The sequence below is a fragment of the Panicum hallii genome, chromosome 9, assembly GCF_002211085.1.
Source record: "Panicum hallii strain FIL2 chromosome 9, PHallii_v3.1, whole genome shotgun sequence".
NCBI classification, from domain to species: domain Eukaryota; kingdom Viridiplantae; phylum Streptophyta; class Magnoliopsida; order Poales; family Poaceae; genus Panicum; species Panicum hallii.
Window position 1 is genome coordinate 10337101 of NC_038050.1, and position 19731 is coordinate 10356831.

Consider the following 19731-nt stretch of genomic DNA (forward strand, 5'->3'; position numbering starts at 1 on the left):
TTCATGGGCTCTACGTATAAGTAGTGGCCACGTACATGGGCTCAGCCCAATAGCAAATAGACGCGCAGGTCCAATATAGAACACGGCTCTCCGGCCCCGCTCGGCATCTAAGCCACAGCTACTTGCTAACCATCCGTCCACAATCCATGAGAGAGAGCCCACCACATCCATGTCTCGCGTTTTGGAGTTTGGACGGCCCAAGTTGCCTCTGTCGCTTGGTCCTCTCTCTCAGCGCGGCGGCAGCGCGACTCGGCCCATCCTAATACGTGGGCTCAGATCCCACCGCGAGCTCTTCTTCCTCCAGTCCCTCTCCCTCCCCTGCCCTGGTCTCCTTGCCTCCCAAATTCCCCGTCGATCCCGCGCTCCATTTCGAAACCCCACATCCCCGCCGCAATGCCGCCCACGCGCCGCGGCCCCCGGCCCCGCCGTGGCTCCACCCCCGCCGGCGCCGACGACTCCGTCCCCGCCTCCGCCGCCGACCTCCTCGCCCTCGCCGGCACCCTAATCCCGGCCGCCGGCACTACCGCCCTCAGAGCCCCTCCCCAACTCAAGCAACTCGTCCACTCCCTCCCCGCCTCCCACCCGCTCCTCCTCTCCCTCCCGCAGGCCCTCGCCCTCGCCCTCGCTCTCCCCTCCGAAACCGCCTCCGCCTCTGACCCCGACGCGCCCCCACCCCCGACCCCCCGCGCCCCCGCCGTCCTCCTCCACCTGCTCCTCACCCACCCGTCCCACCCGCCGCGATGGGACGACCTCATCCGCCCGCTCGAGCTCCTCCACGGCCGCCTCGCGCTCCTGGCCACCGCCGATCCGCCGCTCGCGGCCCTCGCCGCCGCCTGCTTCGAGCTCGCCTGGCGCGCCGACGCCCCGGGCCGCGACGCTCTCGTCGCGCAGACGCTGCCCTACCTCGTCGCCCTGGCGCTCACCTCCGGCTCCAGCGCCAGGCCGGTCCTCCGCCGCCTCCTCGCGCTCCGCGACGCGCTGCCGCTGCTCGACTACGATGACGACCAGAGCATCTCCGACTTCAAGATGCTCCTGCTGCGCTGCTTCGTGTCGCCGCTCTTCCTAAAGGCCGAGGAAGGGAGGAAGTTCCTCGCGCTCGTGCTCGGCGTCAGCGAGGGGATCTCCAGAGAGGGGCTGGAGCTCGTCAGGGCGCAGGTGGGGATTACGGGCGCCAAGCGCGCGGCCGTGGTGGCCTACGGGGAGGTCGTGTTCAGGGCGTGGAAGGATGGTGGCTGGGTTAGGACGGAGGTTGGGGAGGCGTTCCTGCAGGGGATGGTGGAGGCCGCCGTGCATGCTGGGAACAAGGAGGTGGCCAAGGCGGCCAGGAAGATCATTTGGGCGTTCGTTGAGCAGAGGGCGGTTGCCGGGGTTGAAAAGTTGGTGTTCCGGCTTGCGGAGCCTGTGCTGTTCCGATCGTTGCAGGTACGTATGCCTTTTATTCTTCTCTAGCGGCAGTGGCACCGTGTGTGACTAGTAATAATTATAGCAGCAATGGGATGAATTGACAGATAGAAGAAACACCGACTAGAATTGCTTACTCTGTCAATTATGTTACACCAAAGTTATTGACGCTTCACTGCCACATATAAGCTTGGTTGACCACAACAACAGACTTCTAATACTGTGAGCAGTGTATTATATTCCTCTCATCTCCAAATAAAACATGAAATGACAATTCCATGAACTGATAAGTTTATGCTCGAATTGAAGTAATTATTTGTTCAGTTTTCGGCTTTGCAGTTCAATAGTGGAAGTAGATATAATTTGCTGCAGTAAATGATACTGTATTGGCTATTCACGTTTTAACCAAATTTCCTTTGCCTTATCTCAACTGGATACTGTTTGGCAGGTTGCGAACTCCAATGTTCGCCATAATGCCTTACATCTTCTATTAGATTTATTTCCCCTTGAAGATCCAGATGTGACAAAGGATGTTAATGATCCACTTATAGAGAAGCAGTTCTTCCTGATAGATAAGCTCCTCATGGATGACTACCCAGAAATACGAACAGTTGCAGTTGAAGGAATCTGCCGTATTCTTAACCAATATTGGGAAATTGTCCCTGCCCCTACTATTTCAAAATTTCTGAGTAAAATTGTTGACGACATGTCTAAGGATTCTTGCAATGAGGTTCGGCTGTCAACACTAAATGGTCTCAAATACTTGCTTGACAATCCACAGAGTCATGAAATACTTAAAGTTCTACTCCCAAGATTAAGCGATATGATCTCAGATACTGCTCTGTCTGTCAGAGCTGCTGCTGTTGATCTTCTTTTAGCTGTTCGTGATCTTCGATCTTTCCAATACAATAAGGTACGGTACTTGCTTGCAACTATGCTATGAACTTAAATAACCATAACATCCATAATTTGTTCGGTTTAAGCATATTAGAGTGTTTTTTTAATATTTTCAGGTAGGTTGTTTATATACCCTTCTCTGTTGCAGGTTGTTGGCCTGGGTACTCTATTATCTTCACTTGCAAATGACCATCCCCGTATTGCTCAAAAAATTACAAAACTTCTCATTCCTTCTTATTTTCCATCAAAGTTAAACCCAAAAGAAGCATGTGCTCGCTGCATTGCACTGATAAAGAGGTCACCGACAGCTGGGGCGAGATTCTGTGAATTTGCTATGTCTGAAGGGTCATCCCCAAGGTCCATTGTTGAGCTAGTCAAATTCTCTATTACTCTTGCATTATCACGAACAGGACTTAACTCAGACCAGATTGATGGTCTTGTTATTGCTTCTGTCAATCTTATAAAAAGTTTATCTGAAGAGCGCTCTGGTTTGGCTACTTTACGAGAATTCTTTGCAAATGCGAAGTTAAGGTTGGTCCTTCAAACCGTTGTCTCTGAGGGTGCCCGGGCTGCCATTCTTAGTATTGTTCCAGTTATTTTACCTGATGATCTATCTGTGCTTCATGAGGAATGCATGGATATAGTTGTGAATGCTACTAGGATTTCAAAGCAAGAAGAATGCCAGGAAGCAGCGCTTGCAGCACATAAGTTGATATTTTTGAGTGGCTGGTCTGATGAACTGTTCGAAGCACTGACAAATATTCTGCAATCTAAAGCCTCTGATTTTGCTGAGTTCTATGGACTCGAACCCCCTCCATGCCCTGTTGCATCTTCAAGGAGGAAGAAAGGGAAGTCACTTAAGAAAACACCAGCACGTGACCATGTTGTTGGAAAGGGGTCGTCCAAATCAAAAGCCAGTAATGAAGAGCTTGCTGTTGCAGCTGGAGCAGCATGGCAGATCAATGAAATAATGAAAGCTGAAGACCTTAGAGATGCCTTTCTGCAATCTTCTTATTCAGAAATTGCATTTTCCGCTCTGAAGGTCATTTCTCAAGTGTATGTCGAGCAGTGCCTATATTTGGACTCTTTAGACCTTGCACCTGTGTTGGCCTATTTGAGTCTGGCTACATATAATACCCTTCCAGATGTTGATACTGGAAGCTGCTCTGAGGTGAGTTCCACTTCCAAATTTCCACCACACTTGGATCTCACAGTTTGTACTGAAATTTTGATAAATCATAACTAGTATTCTCATCAGTTGAAACATCATTGGAAGCTGGTAACAGAATTTATTAGTTGCACTTCTGTCCATAGCTTTCTTTTGGTTACGTATCAATGTTTTTTTTGTCTTTTATTGTTAAAGGTCTACGTTTTCTTTGTTCAGTAAATTTCGTTTTTTTTTTCAGTCATCAATTGCCAATCAGTCACTGGATCATCTACTGAATTGTTTGGACAAACTCCTAACTGCACCTGTTAAAAATCCTCCAAAGTCAAAAGCTTCACGATCAAAAGACCAGCAGAAAGGAGCATCTGAAGGTAAACTGAAACCTGTATTCAAAACCCTAAATGTTTCTGTTGTGAAAGGCCTTTTTAAACTGATACTTTACATTTCCTGATGTGAAAATCCTATTTAAACTGACACTTGTATTCAAAACCTTAAATGTTTCTATGATCTTCTGAAAACACAGAAAAGAGTGTAATTAACCCATCCATTGTCACCAGTATCGTTGTGTATCTGTGTATAAACTGATACTGCGGAATTTTGCGTGACACCTCTTGACTAAGTGGGTGATGTACTTTATGCAGGAAACACAGTGAAAGGCACAGTTAATGTGATTATGCTGGGAACTTCAATTCTCAAGTTTATGGTTGACACAACCGTCAAGCTGGTCAATGATGATAAAATAAGATGCCTCAAATTCGCATCATCCTACACAAAATATGCAGTATCATCCATCAAAAAGCATCAGGCACAGAATTCATCTTCCAAGGGGGATGATCTGAAGGACGCACTAGTGCTTATACGAAGCTCCTGTACATACGCAGCCAAGATAATCCATTTGGTGTTATCAAGCTCAACTGAGTCGTCAATCCCTCCAGAGGAGGCCTTCTTCCTTGCCAATGATCTTCTTGATCTTGTGCCCTCTGTCGAGTCCTTTGTTGGCTCAAGATTTGCGCTCAGCATAGTTTCTGCTTTGAAGCAATGGCTACCTGTTCTCATATTGGGTCTTGTATGTCGCTGGCTCATTGGACCACAGAATGAAATGGCTGCCAACTGCCACTTTGGTGACTCTTGCTTACCACTGTGGGTCACAGCTGTGGCAAAGAATGAGCTTCTTGATGGCAAAGATCCTGGCCAGGACAACCAAAGCGAGCAGGTTGCAGAGGGTGAGGATTCGCCATCGTGCAGAAAGCTAGCGGAAATGATGGTGGTCCTCCTGAAGAAAGGAAGCCCCAGAATCCTTGACTGCGTTGGCGGAGTCCTCCAGTCCACCCTCAAGTTGATGCTGCAAAGATCAGATTACGACATTGTATTGGGCATTACTCGCTTCGTTTGTGCCAGGTTGCTTGGGGACAACACGTCGGCGTTGGAGAAGCTGCAGCTTACCCACGACTCTCTTCGTGATAATTTCTTTGAGATTGATAGGTATGTCAGGGAGGAGCTTGTTGATGACGATGATTCGAGGCAGCTATTGGAGAGCACAAAAGCATTGATAAGACAAGTTCTCCCTGAAATCTGATGTGCATAGTATTAGGCGGCAACTGGTGAGTTGCAAGTAGTAATTAAGTGTCTTCACGAAGTGAAAGTAAGCATACTTGCTGACTGCGACCATTTGTGGCAGCGATTGGGAAGTATGTACTTGGGCGCACGCATAATGCATTTCTATATATGTGCATTTGTTGTTGCTGTTCTGGTACAGTCCACGGGCAAATATCAACGACAGCATCACCATTCACCAAAGTTAGGAACCGTGCGTGAATGGGTAGAAAAGCATTGCACCTGACAAGAAAAAATTGTAATGAACTATGCTAGTGATATAACCGTTATTCCATTCAGTGTACAGTCGACTTACAATTGACACAGGGTAGAACGTATGTACAATCCCCTGTTATTATAACCTACACTATTTTAAAGGGGGAAATAATTGTACAGTTAAATATACATGTTGGTAACCAGCCGATAAGTTCCATGGTTGGCTGTTGATCCTGGTGGAGGAAAACCGAAAGGAACACATAATCTGTTGCACCCAATCCAAATGTTTCTTTGCAATTCGCTGTCAACCTCGGGTCAGTGCCGCTGTTCTCATGCATCAGCTCAGGGAAGAATATATATTGGGAGTGCGGATGAGCTTACCACATTTGGGATTTGGCGAACCTGAATTATTGCACTTCGTCTTCAGGACTATGATCTACGATGTTCTATGTCAATTGCCTTCTTCATGCGGTTCCACGGGAATCAGTTTGATGGCAGCAGCAATAGGCATCCCAAGAAGGCCAAAGAGAATGCTGACGAGCCACTGGAGCTGGGTGAGAGGCGTGGTGTCGGCAAAATCTCCTAGGAACTGGACAATGATGAACTGGAAGATGACGGTGCCAGCAAGGATGCCCATGAAAATGGAGTTATCCGGAAGGCCCTTGAGAACGTTGATCTCCTCCATGTCCCTCGAGCTTAGCTCATTGAACACCTAGACATCATACACAGATTCAGCAATGAAACATATATAAAAGAGTTAGCAGTTACCATTGGTTCCACTATATTGCAATGCAATATGAAGAATTAACAATTTTCACTGTTTCCAATTGGACAGTGAACAAATGCATAGAAAGAATGGGCAATGGGTTAGTTTTTAGACATCCTTTTCCATTAGAAAAAAAAATGAAGTTGGACAGATTCCGACTGTTTCCTGTCCTGTACTATAGAACACCGAACCAAATGTGAGGATTTCGTAATGGCTGATTTACCTGGCAGAAGACAAAAGTGTTGAATATAATTGTATTGAGGACAGTATCAGCGTCAGAGCCTTCAAGCCCAAACAAGTACTTCCCTTGAGTTTGTAGATACCACATGACCGCAAATTGGAATATTGACTGACCCAAAATATTCCTCCACATTACTTTTGTGATGAATTTCCCTCTCCTTCCAACTGGTGCTTTCTTCATTAAGTTATCATCAGGTGGTTCAGTGGCAAGCGCAAGTGCTCCTAGGGTATCCATAATCATGTTGACCCAAAGAAGCTGAACAGCTGTCAGTGGAGCATCTCCTGGCATGAGAAAATGCAAATCATGAGATAGAGATGACAAGTTAACACAATTGACGAAATAGAATATACCTGTAAAGCACGCAGAAGAGAAGTTAACTAGCAACGCGACAACATTAACAGTCAGCTGAAACTGCACAAACTTTTGGATGTTGACATAAACAGAGCGTCCCCATTTTGCAACCGTTACTATGGTGGAGAAGTTGTCATCCAGAATTACAACATCGGCGCTCTCTTTTGCCACCTGCATAAATTACTTTATTGAATCTGGGAGTAAATGTTTGTGTTCTGAAACCTAGACTTCTACAATGTTGACCAACACTAGTTATTCGAAATATTGAGGATGCAGAAGACCTTATTTTTCAGGCTAAAAAGAGCCATAAAAAAACCAGCAACCACAGCCAGTAGGGCCTCCAAACCAACCTACCGCAATACAGCCAGTAGGGCCTCCAACAACTGTTTATGCTACTCTTTCATGGTTAAAGGGAAAAAATTGCAGGAGTTTCCCCCATTTTCCCTATTTTTTTAAAATAAAACTGCCATATGTTTATTTTATCAAATTGATGATCGGGAATACAGAAAAATCCCTATTTTAATGAGAACTAGTTGAACAATGGTACCAGAAAATCCTTGACAAACCATAAAGGTCACTGTTCTCCTTAAATCAACATCACACTACATCATATGTTGAATCTTGAAACCATCAGGTGCATGTCGTAGCTTCGTCTATGAACTTCAGCGCAGGGTCTTGCTAATAGAATATGAAGATATACATCTACATCATTAATGGGACTTCCTCTAGGAAAATATTTTACCAAGAATGTAGCCATTACTAATGAACACATGCACAAAGTACTTTACTGACAAATCAGTTGAACAAATAGATATTGGAAGTAGGGAACCAAAGTTCTGAGGATAAAAACTGAATGAAAGCTTACACTTCTTTTTCTTTATTCTCTCATAACAACTAATGAATAAGAATATCTAGAAAATGTGTCAAGATCCGGGTCCACTTAGCTGCAGTAACTTGCGCAATTTGTTGTAAAAGAGGAAAGAATTAGAATGGTAATATCTCAAGGATATGTTGCCATTACTTAGTTAAGTCATTACCTCAGTCCCTGCAATCCCCATGGCAAGTCCAATATCTGCCTCACGTAGTGCTGGTGCGTCATTTGTACCATCACCAGTCACGGCAACAACCTCATTAAATGTGGTGCGCAAGTGTTTCACAAGTGCATGTTTGTCAAGTGGTGAAGATCGGGCCAGTACCTGCAGTGCACAGGCATACTCGAACATGAGAATTTCCTAGACCGATAAAAACTTGCCAGACAAAGATAAACATTAGATCATGGCAAACCTGCATCTTTGGAATGAACTCAATGAGTTCTTTATGATTTTTCTCTCTAAACTCAGCACCTTCAATGGCGAGACCATCCTCAGTAAGTATACCACATTCACGGGCAATTGCCTTCGCTGTATTTATGTTGTCACCTGTAATCATTCGAACCTCAATGCCAGCAGACCGGCAAGTTGCCACAGACTGCCTGACGCCTGGACGTACAGGATCTTTGATACCAACAATACCAATGCATGTGTATCCTTGTAGCGGTATTGGCTCATCAATGGAAAAGCCATCATCCATTTCCCGATAAGCTAGGCAGAGTGTCCTAAGTGCTTCTTTAGAAAAGGTTTCAATGATACCATTGAGTTTGTTTGTAGTTGTGTTATCGAGGGCAACAATACTACCTCTTGCATCTATAAATTTATCACAGGCAGCCAAGACTACTTCTGAAGCACCTTTACAATGTGCACGGTATCCTCCTCCAGGAAGCTCAAGAATGGTGCTCATCCTCTTTTTTGTTGAATTAAAAGGCTCCACCTTAACAACCTTGGTTTGCTGCCGCTTTTCTTTAATGCCTCCACCTATTAACAATGCAAAGTCCAACAAAGCCACCTCAGTAGGGGTCCCTAGTATTTGACGGTGCCCATCTTGGTTAATCACCACTTCACCTGCAGTGTTGTTGAAAATAGATTCCAGAAGAATTTCCAAAGCAGCTTCTGGGAGTTTGGAAGAAAAATTAGAAGGTGCCGGTGGACTGTTCACTTGCATGGTGTTCCCGCATACGCAGGCCTTGACAACAGACATGCGATTGGTTGTTAGTGTTCCGGTCTTGTCACTGCAAATGATCGTGGCTGAGCCCATAGTTTCACAGGCAGCTAATTGTCGGACCAATGCCTTCTCCTTCATCATCTTCTTCATTGCAAATGCAAGGCTCAATGTGACTGCTAAAGGCAATCCCTCAGGAACAGCAACAACAATGATTGTAACTGCAACGGAAAAATGTTGCAATATCTCGAGCACATCATCTCCAGACCAGCTTAAAAGAAGCCCATCAAGGTATTTCTGGGCAACTAAACCTTGCGAGAGGACAACAAAAGTCAAGAGGGAAAAAAATACACCAATGTTTCCAATAATATTTGCAACTTTATTTAGTTTGACCTGGAGTGGAGTTTCATCATCCCCACTTTCAGTGATGGCAGCCATTAGTTTACCCCACTGTGTTCGCATCCCTACTGCAGTAACCAGCATTTTGCATGAACCATCTAGAACTTTGGTCCCTGACAGAAGAAAAGGGTTATCTTCATTTACAACAACAGGTTCACTCTCCCCAGTTAGACTGGACTCATTGATCAATACTGAATACCCAGATATAAAGAGGCCATCTGCAGGAACCTGATCTCCGACTGCTAGGTGGACAACATCACCAGGAAGAAGATCGTCTATCAACATCCTTTGTCTGAGACTGTTTCTTGTAACTTGAACAAAAATTTTCCTTTTCTCCTTGTCCAGATCCCTGAATTGCAAAGACTGCTGATAGTTACTTGTCGCAGTAACAGAAACAACCAGGAGGATACTTGTAAAAATTCCAATGCCATCATAGGCACCTTTTGGCCATCCTTCCGTGGCAATGCCAACAACAAAAGATATGAGAGCACATGCTATAAGAATTATAAGAGTGGTATCTTGCAGTGCTTCCCACACAAACTCCCATAAGCTGCGGGCCTCACTCTCTGTGAACTTGTTCACTCCATATATGTCCTGCCTTTGATTTAGGCTGTACTCAGCTGTATTAATCCCATCAGTCAACGATGTTGCCAACTTTCCTGCAATTCCATCCAATTGACCATGCACGGCCAACTTTTCACTGTCACGACTTTCAACGATTGATGCCAGTTCATCGGCAGAGATCTGAAACCCAGCAGCTTTAGCACCTTCAAGAACAGAATACCCATTCTGAAGTGAAACACCTGAGTAGATGTGTTTTTGGCAACATGCTTAGATAACAGCAGCATTGGAGACTGGATCAGAGTCAGAAAATGCGACATTTTAGAGTCCAAGTTATATGATGGAGCAAATGAACCATTGTCCAATTACCATGTTCACTTTGCAGTGTGGGTTTCGACACAAGGACAGCAACACGTAGCTTCTCCTGCCACAAAATACGCAAAGGCACCCATCAGTTTTGCTTTAGTAAAATTAATCTACCTTTTTGGTGTAAAGGGTCATTGTACTAGCAATAGTGCCCAAACTTCTAGGGAGAGTGGAACTGTGATCAATTTGACCCTTGCCGTACAACTTAGAGGAGACTGATGTAAAGAGAAAAAGGACACTACGATGCAAACTTTGCTTCAGTATTCGAGAAAGAGATGTTTTTGTGTATTGAAGCATCACTCGACGGTAAGCAGATTAATGTGAAACTTTGCCACAAAAATTGAAAACGCTCCTCCTGAACCCTGACGTGAGAACCCATGCGAACGAGAGGAGTATCAAACTGTCAGCAACTTACTAACTCGGCTGTAAATAAACCACTGGTTGCATCATATATCTAGTCCTAGGCAGCTAGGCTGAGTATTTTACAGAAGAGTTACACGTGAATTTACGGCACCGGACTGTTCCATTCCACGAGCTATGATTTTGACCAAGGGACAAGGGCGAGAAGTCAAACACACAAACACACACGGATCATCGGAAATCTAAACGCAGGGTGAGAGATACGGACACGGTGGGCTCGCTTGCAGAGGTCCCCGGCGGCGGGGCCCCCGAAGCGGAGGCGGCTCTTGGTCTTGGACCGGCGCAGCGCTGCCCCTAGCCCCGGCCGGCGGCCGGGGGAGGAGGGAGCTGGTGCGGCGCCGGGGAGGAAGGGAATTCGGGGGAGGGCCCCCGGCCGAGCGTGGACGCCGCCGTGCATCAGTACCACCTTCCCCTCCCGGTCCCGGCCTCTGAGTTGGGAGAGCTCGCTCCTGCTCGCCGGGCTATGTCTGCGAGCTGAGCTCTCCCGACCACGTGTACTGACAGGTACACGCTTTTGGTTTCTTTATTTTCTCTGGAAATATCTAACATTTCGTTTCCAATATATCCCAGATATAACAAAAATCAGTTCTGTTTGCACCACAGGTGCCTGAAATGGACTTGGGGAACGGAGCCGTGGGTCCCACCCAAGCGCACTAAGATGCTTGGACCTCAACGTAGCAAACTCATATAAATTTGAAAATAGGAAAAAAAATGCTTTTACTGTGACTTGCTGTAAATGCCCTGAGTAAAATGCGAGAGGATACATCATCTTGTTCTTGGACTCAAATTTCTGGAGGTCTTTACTTGGAGCTGCCCTTTCACAGCCAGTAGCAGAGAGCTGAACTGATATTTACATGTTACTCTCATGAAGCCATGAAGAATAAAGTTACACGTACAACACTTGACTGGCACACCCATGGTTACAAAGTCGCCAGAAAATCCTATCTTACAAGCTCTTATTACACTTTGCAAAAAAGGCATCAATTGGAATATGCTTTCCTTCTTTGGAAGACTTCAGCTTTTTCTTGGGTGTGGGTGCAGTTGTAGAGCATGGTTTTTCAGCCAGCCTTGCAAAAAAAGACAGACAACAGAGCTATGAAACAACCATTTATGTTCAAGCAATGACGTAACTAAAGTCCATTAAGCAAATTAACCATATACTAATATTGCATAAAGACTGTCTCGCAAGGATGAGGCAGAATCATAATGGAAACAACTTATTGTGAGGGCATGTCAAAACATAAATACCTTCCGCTGCAAATGGGTCTTTTACTATCAGCCGTTTCTTCCTGCTGTAGCGATTCAGCCAAGTGAAAATCTGAATGTTCTTGCCTCTCCTCCTCAAATCCTGGAGGTAGTTCAAACCCACAAATGGAGCAAATGTAACCATCAATCCATAACTGCTGACCAGGTTTACTTGATGAAGCTGTAGCTTCGTGACTGATCAACTGGTCAACATCATCAAGCTTCTCAGCATTCATAACCTGAATGAAAAGTAAGATTCACTAACTGTATTCATGTATGAAGACATGGAAAATAGAACTCTACCCTTTTCTTTGCTACCAAATAATAGAAAATTTATTCAGACAAACCTTTGCACTGGGAGTGACATCATCTATCTTTGCTCCACCTAAGCCATCACCGATAACCGGATTGCTTAAGACAGCCTCATTATTGTAATTGACCAAATTCCTTTGTTCTGGGATGAAAATGCTCTCATCATGGACAAAGAAATCCTGTTGATCTGTGGACGCACCAGTTCCAGTGTCAGGTACCAAGTACTCATCCTTGGTTGTCACACTAATAGGACCATTATCCTGCCCTGAGATGTTAGTGATACTCAGACCATTTGCTCCATTGACATTTAAGTTACTGTTTGATGAGCGAAAAAAAATATCTAGCGTCTTTTGTGTTGAAGTAGATGAATCATCCTTCTCATCATGAAGCTGAGACATCCGCAAACCTAATAGTTTGTAGTAGAGTAACTGTCATGTTGGCTTCCCCAAGTAGCAAGAGCAAACAAATGTCAAATGCAAATAACGCAACATAATCCAAACAGAATATATAACATCAAAATATGGACAGAAAACATGATGAAATCATTGCAGTTCAACTTATAAGGTAAATGAAGATGCACCATGACAGAATCACATACTTTAGCTGTCAAAGCCACTAGATGAACTTGAGGATAAGAAAAAATGGTAAAAGTGCTCCAATGACAATACTACTCCAGCAGGGATGGTTCTCATGTGAGCAGCATTAGAGGTTAAAGGTCAAACTTGTAGGAGTTCCCCATAACTGGTAATCATTAGCTTGGTCGAATAAAATAATTCAGATGCACACGAACTTACCCATCAATCTCAAAGAAAGAGGCATTTCAGCCTTAAGCAACTTAGTAGCATAGATCAGGATGTCTTCCTTGGAGTTGAGATAGCCTCGTGTAGTTACTGCTCTCGTTCGAACCTGATTCAGATCGTCGATCAATTTAATAATCCGTGATATAGAAATCATCTCCTTTAATTATATTCACAGAAAATCAGTCAGCAGAAATATGGATGGGAGAACTAAACCTCAAAATCTGCAGTCTTTAGTTTGAGTGTTAGTGTCTTTCCTTTCAAACCCTCCTTTTGCAAATCATCCGTTAAGTTTTCAGCAAGGTTAGCTGACAATAGATAACATTGTGGCGAGTCATGCATTGAAAATTGTTAACAACACATCGCATCAGGAGCTAGCACATGGAAGTCATGATAACATCTCTAGCATTTTAAAAGGATTATTCCCACAAAATCATTTTTTAGAACACGAAAAGGTACTAGAATATACCACTAAAGAACCCACAACAAAACATTGGACCTAGATATATCATAATAGGAAATGGCCTGTTCACATAATGCAAAGAAAAATCTTATTATTAGTTCCATAAATTATCATGATATGAAGCAACAACAGATTGGGCTTTGACGTTTCTTCTCTTAATATACTCGGTAAAAGTATAAGCAGTCTTCACTAGGGAAACAAAACACACCGTTCAAACTGACCTCTGAAGGTGCTACAAAAAACATCCATAATGCATTATGAATTGTGGTATTACTAATACTTAGATAGATCGCATAGTGCAAAAAAAATGTAAGCAAGAGAAGAAATTTCTCATACAGCAATCAGCCTTCTGTAACAAAACCAAGTTGCTTAAGCACAAAAGATATTTATAAATGGTAAGATGCCAACATTTGATATATAGAATCATCAGCCTGTTTAGTTACAGTTTTTACCTAATTTCTCGAAAAGCAAAGAAGAATCCTTTGTTGCTGTGAAAGTTCGCTCACAACTGATACTTTTCCTTTGCCTTTGCTCTGGAGTTTCTGTACCTCCTAATCCAAGACCAACCGAAAGAAAGAAATCTGAAGACATCGAATTCCAACTTGAATTCTGAGATCTTGCCTTAATAGATTAATATAGCTTTCTACAAGCTTGAAAAAAAATGTCTAACAGGTGTGATTGACATACGGACCAGCTGAGCATTCAGAAAAAAGAGCACATAAGAAAGCAGCCTTTTGCAGCATCTCCTGACATGTATTGATTCCAAGAACCTGACGTAACATCTGTTCTGTCACCTTACCTATGCCACCTATCTGCATACAAAGATCTTCAGATAGAAAATAAGCTGTTTTTCCTTTTCACAGATTCCAACGACAGGTCAGCCTCTGGACGTGAATAATATTGAACAATATTACCTCTTAACCGAAGAATTAAAATGTGAGTAAATGCATAGAAAACTATAATCAAGTGTCTGTACACTGGTTACAATACATCTTTGTTTACGGCGTAAATAAATAAATGATCAAATATGAAGAGGAAAGCAAGAATAAATTGGCCAGTAAAACAAAAAGGGACACTTTTGATCATACAGAAAAATTGAAGTACCTTTCTTATAGGCAATGTAGATACAAATGTCAATACAGCTTCTCGATCATTTGGCAAAATAAATTGTCCATTGGGCTTGTTAATATCAGAACAAACCTACCAAAGGGATAGACAAGGCAAAAGGAGTAAACATGAAGAGTAAGAACACAAGATTGCTAAAGGAGGAGTAAACAGCAATAGTAAACAAAAAAAAAAGATCTCCAGTCATGCTTGCTAAACAACAGCTTAAATTGCAACATATATTGGTTATGCAAAACAAACACTCCTACTAGCCCAGTACAAGCCAATTATGCTCTTACATAATTTTGTGTTAACCCAACAAGATAGCAGATAAAAGACACAATGAAAAGACAGAGATTAAACATAACAGGAACAGACTGGTGCCACTTTAGTGATAAAATTCAGACCTGAAAAAGAAGTAAAGAAAAGCTTCAGGTTCTGACCTTTGCAATCATGCGGTTTGGGGCAACCCCTGCACTACATGTTAGGCCAGTTTCCTGGTGAATGGCAGCCCTAAGCTCAGTAGCAACCTAAGAAAATTGGTGATGTAATAAGTAAATTTTGTTTGTAGTAAAAGAACGTTGGCAAGACATGTGAAACATAACAAGCAACTCAATTAACATGCTCCTAGTAAGTAGAGCACTGTGACAATTAGAAATGTTCATGGTCACCTCCTCTCCTGTAATGCCTCTCTCAATGCAGACATTTGTTATGTTGAGATATGCTTCATCTAGACTTGTTGCGATGAAGTTGGGATCATATCTCTGGAAAACTAAGGGCAGCAATACTTCAGTAATCAGTTCTTACAATCACATTTTCGAGCATCATAGTTCTTTTGTAATGATTTAATTAAATATTATTTTACTTTTTACAAACCTTTTCTTGTCAGCTCACTATAGTGAGTGTATCTCTCAAAGTTTGGTCTGACAAAAACCAGGCCAGGACATAGTTTACATCCAATAAAACCAGGCATTGCTGCACGAACACCAAACTTTCGTGCCTGCATCAGTTAATCAATTAAAATATACATTAGATAAAAGAATAATACTGTTTGTACCTTTACCAACGAGGATAAAAAAAACTAACACCACTTTGGCCAATCCAATTTACATTCCATAATACAAGGAAATCCAACATTGAAAATTTTGATCGATATTAGATCGTCAGCTATCATCTTCGACTACAGCAACCAAACACATTACTTAGAGTAATTAAATTAAAAGATTGTGTTTATTCCATGATAAGGTAGTATGTTCACCTCATAACTGGCAGTAGCTATCATAGACATGCTACCAACCGCCAACGGTTTTCCCTTCAAGGATGGATCCTCCAATGTCTCAACAGCAGCATAAAAGGCATCCATGTCAGTGTGAAGCCATATCTTTGAAAGATCCCGTGAAGCCTCTAACTCCAACATTTTCTTTTCAGCAACCTAAAAATTATGTTGTCATGTAGGGGTAAAAACACAAGAGAGGAAAAATAAAATGCTACAAGTACAATATGCCACTCACATACATGGATGGTTACATTGGCTTAGTACAGTGTCTGTTTGATTCTATGAATCAAATAGCTTTATACCCATGAAACATAGCTCAAACGAGGTTAGGCCGATAAAAGTGCTCGTGCAAAAGTGAGTATTTCTGGAGACCACAGATGCACAAGTAAATATTGACGAATTGATCAGTTGATATTAACCTGAAGGAATAACGTATTTTGGTTGTATTCTAGTTGTGTTGTATACCAATATGTAGGAGAGCCAAGCATGGTTTACAAATTATACCTTCTGAAAATGTGATATGTCATTATCAGTCAATGTCGCACACTGTGCATGGAGATGTTCAATCTTTTGTTTGGTCAATGCCTCCTTCCTCTGCTCATTTTCAAAATACTTTGAACCCTTGCTCATTTCATAGATTACCTTCTGCACCTTCTCTTTGTCAACTCCCTCCATTCCTAATGCAGCAGCACAGGAGAATAATTACAAAAATCTCAAAGAAACATCAGAACATAGAACACATTACAAACTTATAGTGGCCATGGTTAACAAAGTACTAGTCTACTGACTACTGGTCAACAAAACTCTTGGGGACAAAAGGGGAACACACCACTCAACTCCTATTGGTAATTTCTAATAACGTGGAAAATTCTGATTTCAGATTGTGTAAAGAAGAAAACGCCAACATTATTGTTCTCTTGCAATGTGTTACTAGGGTTCCACTCTTACAAATTTATCACCCCATTGAACTTCCCCCATTAACTCAAGAAAACAAATGGGACTAATACAGTATCAGATACACATCTAACTTCTTGACTCATCTGATGGTAGAGTGAAAATCAGTTCCAATCTGATCCAATGCTAAGTGGCCCAATCATTAAAGCACGTCTGGAGAAAATTTATGGCGTAGGGTTTGATCCAAGCTGGGTGCCGAGCCAAAACCCCGAAAACCCCCAATATTAAGGGAACGGAGGGAGAAAGTGCGCCCGTACCAGCTTTGGCGTTGGTGTACGCCGTGTGGTAAGACTGCCACGGTCGATCCCCTCCTCCTTCCGCTGGCGTCCCCGCCGCGGCCGACATCGCTGCGGTCTCCGACGAGGTCGGGGTTCGGGGGCGGACGCGCGAGGGCCTCCCGGGATCCCTCCACGGTCTGATGTTACACGCGCGGGAGAGCGGAGTGTGTGTGTGTTGGGGGGGTGCTGTTCCGGCGGCGAGGCCTCTCCTCCGCCGGCGCGCCTGGGAACGCGGTGGGTTTGCAGAAGGTGCTATGGCTGGTGGGATATTTAATTATTTGTCATTTTGCCATCTTTATTTTTCCCTTTACATTTTTGTCAGCCTTCTATACACGAAGCTAATAAATTACCATTTTTACTAACGTGACACGCCAAATCACCAGGCCAGCGTGTGGAAGGGCACGCGAAAGACACCTCATGCTGCCCTTTCTCCTTCTATCTCTATGACTGGTGGGACCCACCGTCTTCCTCCACCTCTATCGTCTTCTTCCACCTACGCCACGGCGACCCGTCGCCACCGCCGCACGCCCTGGCGCTGCCGTCCGCGGCCATCTCCTGCTCCGCGTTGTCCCTCTCTTCCGGCGTATCCCAGATACACGCCCTCGCCGCGAAGCGCGGCTTGCTCCCTGCTGCCGACGCCTACCTCCTCTCCGCGCTGCTCACCTCCTACTCCCGCCTCGGCCGCCTCCCGCTCGCCCACCAGCTTCTCGACGAAATGCCTCTTGAGTCCACGCCCCACACCACGCTCCGCACCGCGTCCAACTCCGTCATCTCCGGCTGCGCGCTCCACGCCCTGCCGGCCGCCTGCTTCACCGTCTTCCGCCGCATGCGCGCCGCCTCGGTCCGCTTCGACGCCGTCACCCTGCTCGCGCTTGTCCCCGCCGCGCCTCTGAGCGCCGTGCCGCAGGTCCACGCTCTCGCGGCCCGAGCCGGGCTCGCTGCCGAGACTTCCGTGGCCAACTGCCTCATATCCACCTACGCGCGAGTCGGCGCGGTCGGCGCCGCCCTCGCCCGGCGGGTTTTCGCGCGACCTCGTGTCGTGGAACGCCGTGCTCTCGGCGCACGCGCAGAACGGCCTGGCTGTCGACGCCCTCGAGCTCTACCGCCGCATGCGTGGCCCGGACGGCGGCGGGGTTGAACCTGACGCCGTGACGCTCGTCGGCGTGCTCTCCTCCTGCGCGCACCAGGGCGCGCGTGGCGTGGGCTTCGACGTCGAGCGCTACGTACACGAGAGGCTCCCCAGCTTTCGCACCAACGTGCAGCTGTGCAACACGCTGATCAACTTTCACGCGCGCTGCGGCAGTCTGCCCCGGGCGCAGCAGCTGTTCGACGAAATGCCCAGGAGGAGCATCGTGTCGTGGACAGCGCTGATCACTGGGCACGGCATGCACGGACACGGCGACATCGCCGTCAGCCTCTTCGAAAGGATGGTGTCGGAAGGCATCCGCCCAGACAACGTCGCGATGGTTGGCCTCCTGTCGGCATGCAGCCACGCCGCGATGTACGACGAGGGGCGCAGGTATTTCTCAACAATGGAAAGCGCCTACAAATTGCGACCAACTCTGGAGTACTACACGTGCATGGCCGATCTCCTTGGACGGGCTGGGCGACTGGAAGAAGCGCGAGAGCTCATCTCGTCGATGCCCATGCCAGCCGACGGCGCAGTCTGGGGTGCCCTTCTTCGAGCGTGCAAGATACACAGCCTGAGCGTGCAAGATGATCAAATTTATAAAAAATGTTAATTTTTTTATGAACTAGATGTTACAAGCATGCCAACATAGTATGTAGGACAAAAGACTAAATTAAGCCGGATAGAGAAGTTTAAGAATTGAAATAGTTGTTTGGAAGCTTAGAAATAAAGTTAAGTTTCAACTAAATGTTTAAGTATAAAATTAATTATTTCATATATTTATCTGGTTTCCTTTAATTTTATCTAAGTTCCGCCGCTGGATGGAGATGCCCCGAGGACAAGCGCCGCGCGCTGATACACTGGCGCCCGTGGCGAGCAGCCAAGCCAGCAGCGCCGCGGGAAGAGCACGGGGCTAAAGAGCAGCGATAGAGACGCCACGACGGCGAGGCTGGCGATGAAAGCCGAATGTGTCAGACCACAGAGCACCAACAGGAGGCCGGCGACGGCGAGCGCCAGCAGCTGCTTCACTCGGTAGTGGCCACGGCCGTTCGCAATGGTGCAAGCAATTGTTCAGTCCTGTTGTTGATGCAAGCGATTCAATGAAGATTTATGATCTATACATATACATATGCATTAAGCCATTAATGTGTTGTTTCCTCTCAAAGGAAATTAGTGTTCTTGCTTGTTCTTTTTATGGAGAGTATTGTTGTTGACTGCAATGGTATGGAAGGGATAATAAAAAAATATTTCATCTCTCTATAGGGGTAATATTGTCTTTTCAGCTCTACTTAACAACCAAGAGATAATATTATGACGAGAATGGTATACAAGGGATGGAGTTAAATTTTCAATGGCACTGAAAGGACGGTCTAAATTTTGATGGCATAGAAGAGATGGGATAAATTTTCAATGGCATACATAAATTTTTCTCTAATTTAATTCTTAGCTTAGGTCCGCCACCGGCACCCACCACCACCTGTTTTGCTGGTCATTTTAAGTCAGCGACAAATAAAGAAAATCACAATGGGGAAGGAACACCTCCTAAATCACAGTCGACTGTAATGGAATTGATCTTTATTCAAATACCATTCAAACTTGAACGTGTTGTTTGTTCCATTAGCTTCTTCAAATGCCTTACAACTGAAAAATGCTTCTTTAGAAAAATCTCCTATCCAGCAAGTGGGTGGGAAGATGATTCTACATATATAAGTTCATTGAGCATCTTCAAGAGCCTAGCTAAATCTCACTCTTCATATTCTCAT

At 44.8% G+C, this 19731-nt stretch overlaps 2 protein-coding genes and 1 pseudogene across 2 annotated transcripts; 2 read left to right on the forward strand and 1 right to left on the reverse strand.

Moving 5' to 3' along the window:
• Window positions 1-346: 346 nt before the first annotated feature.
• LOC112875351 lies at window positions 347-5441 on the forward strand. The gene is made up of 6 exons (XM_025939176.1): window positions 347-1422; window positions 1850-2314; window positions 2447-3469; window positions 3705-3834; window positions 4105-5064; window positions 5142-5441. The coding sequence occupies exons 1-5, from the start codon at window positions 394-396 to the stop codon at window positions 5037-5039; spliced, it is 3582 nt and encodes a 1193-aa protein (XP_025794961.1). The 5' UTR covers window positions 347-393; the 3' UTR covers window positions 5040-5064; window positions 5142-5441.
• On the reverse strand, window positions 5333-17121 carry LOC112872747 (calcium-transporting ATPase 3, plasma membrane-type-like). The gene is made up of 21 exons (XM_025935809.1): window positions 16819-17121; window positions 16112-16284; window positions 15590-15763; window positions 15208-15331; window positions 15003-15103; window positions 14775-14861; window positions 14332-14427; window positions 13919-14039; window positions 13680-13808; window positions 12981-13072; window positions 12762-12873; window positions 12003-12373; window positions 11659-11894; window positions 11361-11477; window positions 10619-10931; window positions 9994-10048; window positions 7915-9893; window positions 7668-7826; window positions 6630-6801; window positions 6262-6560; window positions 5333-5984 (listed from the first exon to the last, which is right to left on the reverse strand). Exons 1-21 carry the CDS (start codon window positions 16904-16906, stop codon window positions 5724-5726), a joined length of 5259 nt encoding a protein of 1752 aa, XP_025791594.1. The 5' UTR covers window positions 16907-17121; the 3' UTR covers window positions 5333-5723.
• LOC112872749 lies at window positions 17094-19057 on the forward strand (annotated as a pseudogene).
• The last annotated feature ends 674 nt before the right edge of the window (window positions 19058-19731 follow it).

Coding starts and splice junctions, on each gene's coding strand:
- LOC112875351 (XM_025939176.1), top strand. CDS start 394: ATGCCGCCCACGCGCCGCGGCCCCCGGCCCCGCCGTGGCTCCACCCCC. Junction 1,423..1,849: donor TGCTGTTCCGATCGTTGCAG/GTACGTATGCCT, acceptor ACTGTTTGGCAG/GTTGCGAACTCCAATGTTCG. Junction 3,470..3,704: donor ATACTGGAAGCTGCTCTGAG/GTGAGTTCCACT, acceptor TTTTTTTTTCAG/TCATCAATTGCCAATCAGTC.
- LOC112872747 (XM_025935809.1), bottom strand. CDS start 16,906: ATGTCGGCCGCGGCGGGGACGCCAGCGGAAGGAGGAGGGGATCGACCG. Junction 11,895..12,002: donor ATGTCACTCCCAGTGCAAAG/GTTTGTCTGAAT, acceptor CTTTTCATTCAG/GTTATGAATGCTGAGAAGCT. Junction 6,802..7,667: donor TGGGGATTGCAGGGACTGAG/GTAATGACTTAA, acceptor TAATTTATGCAG/GTGGCAAAAGAGAGCGCCGA.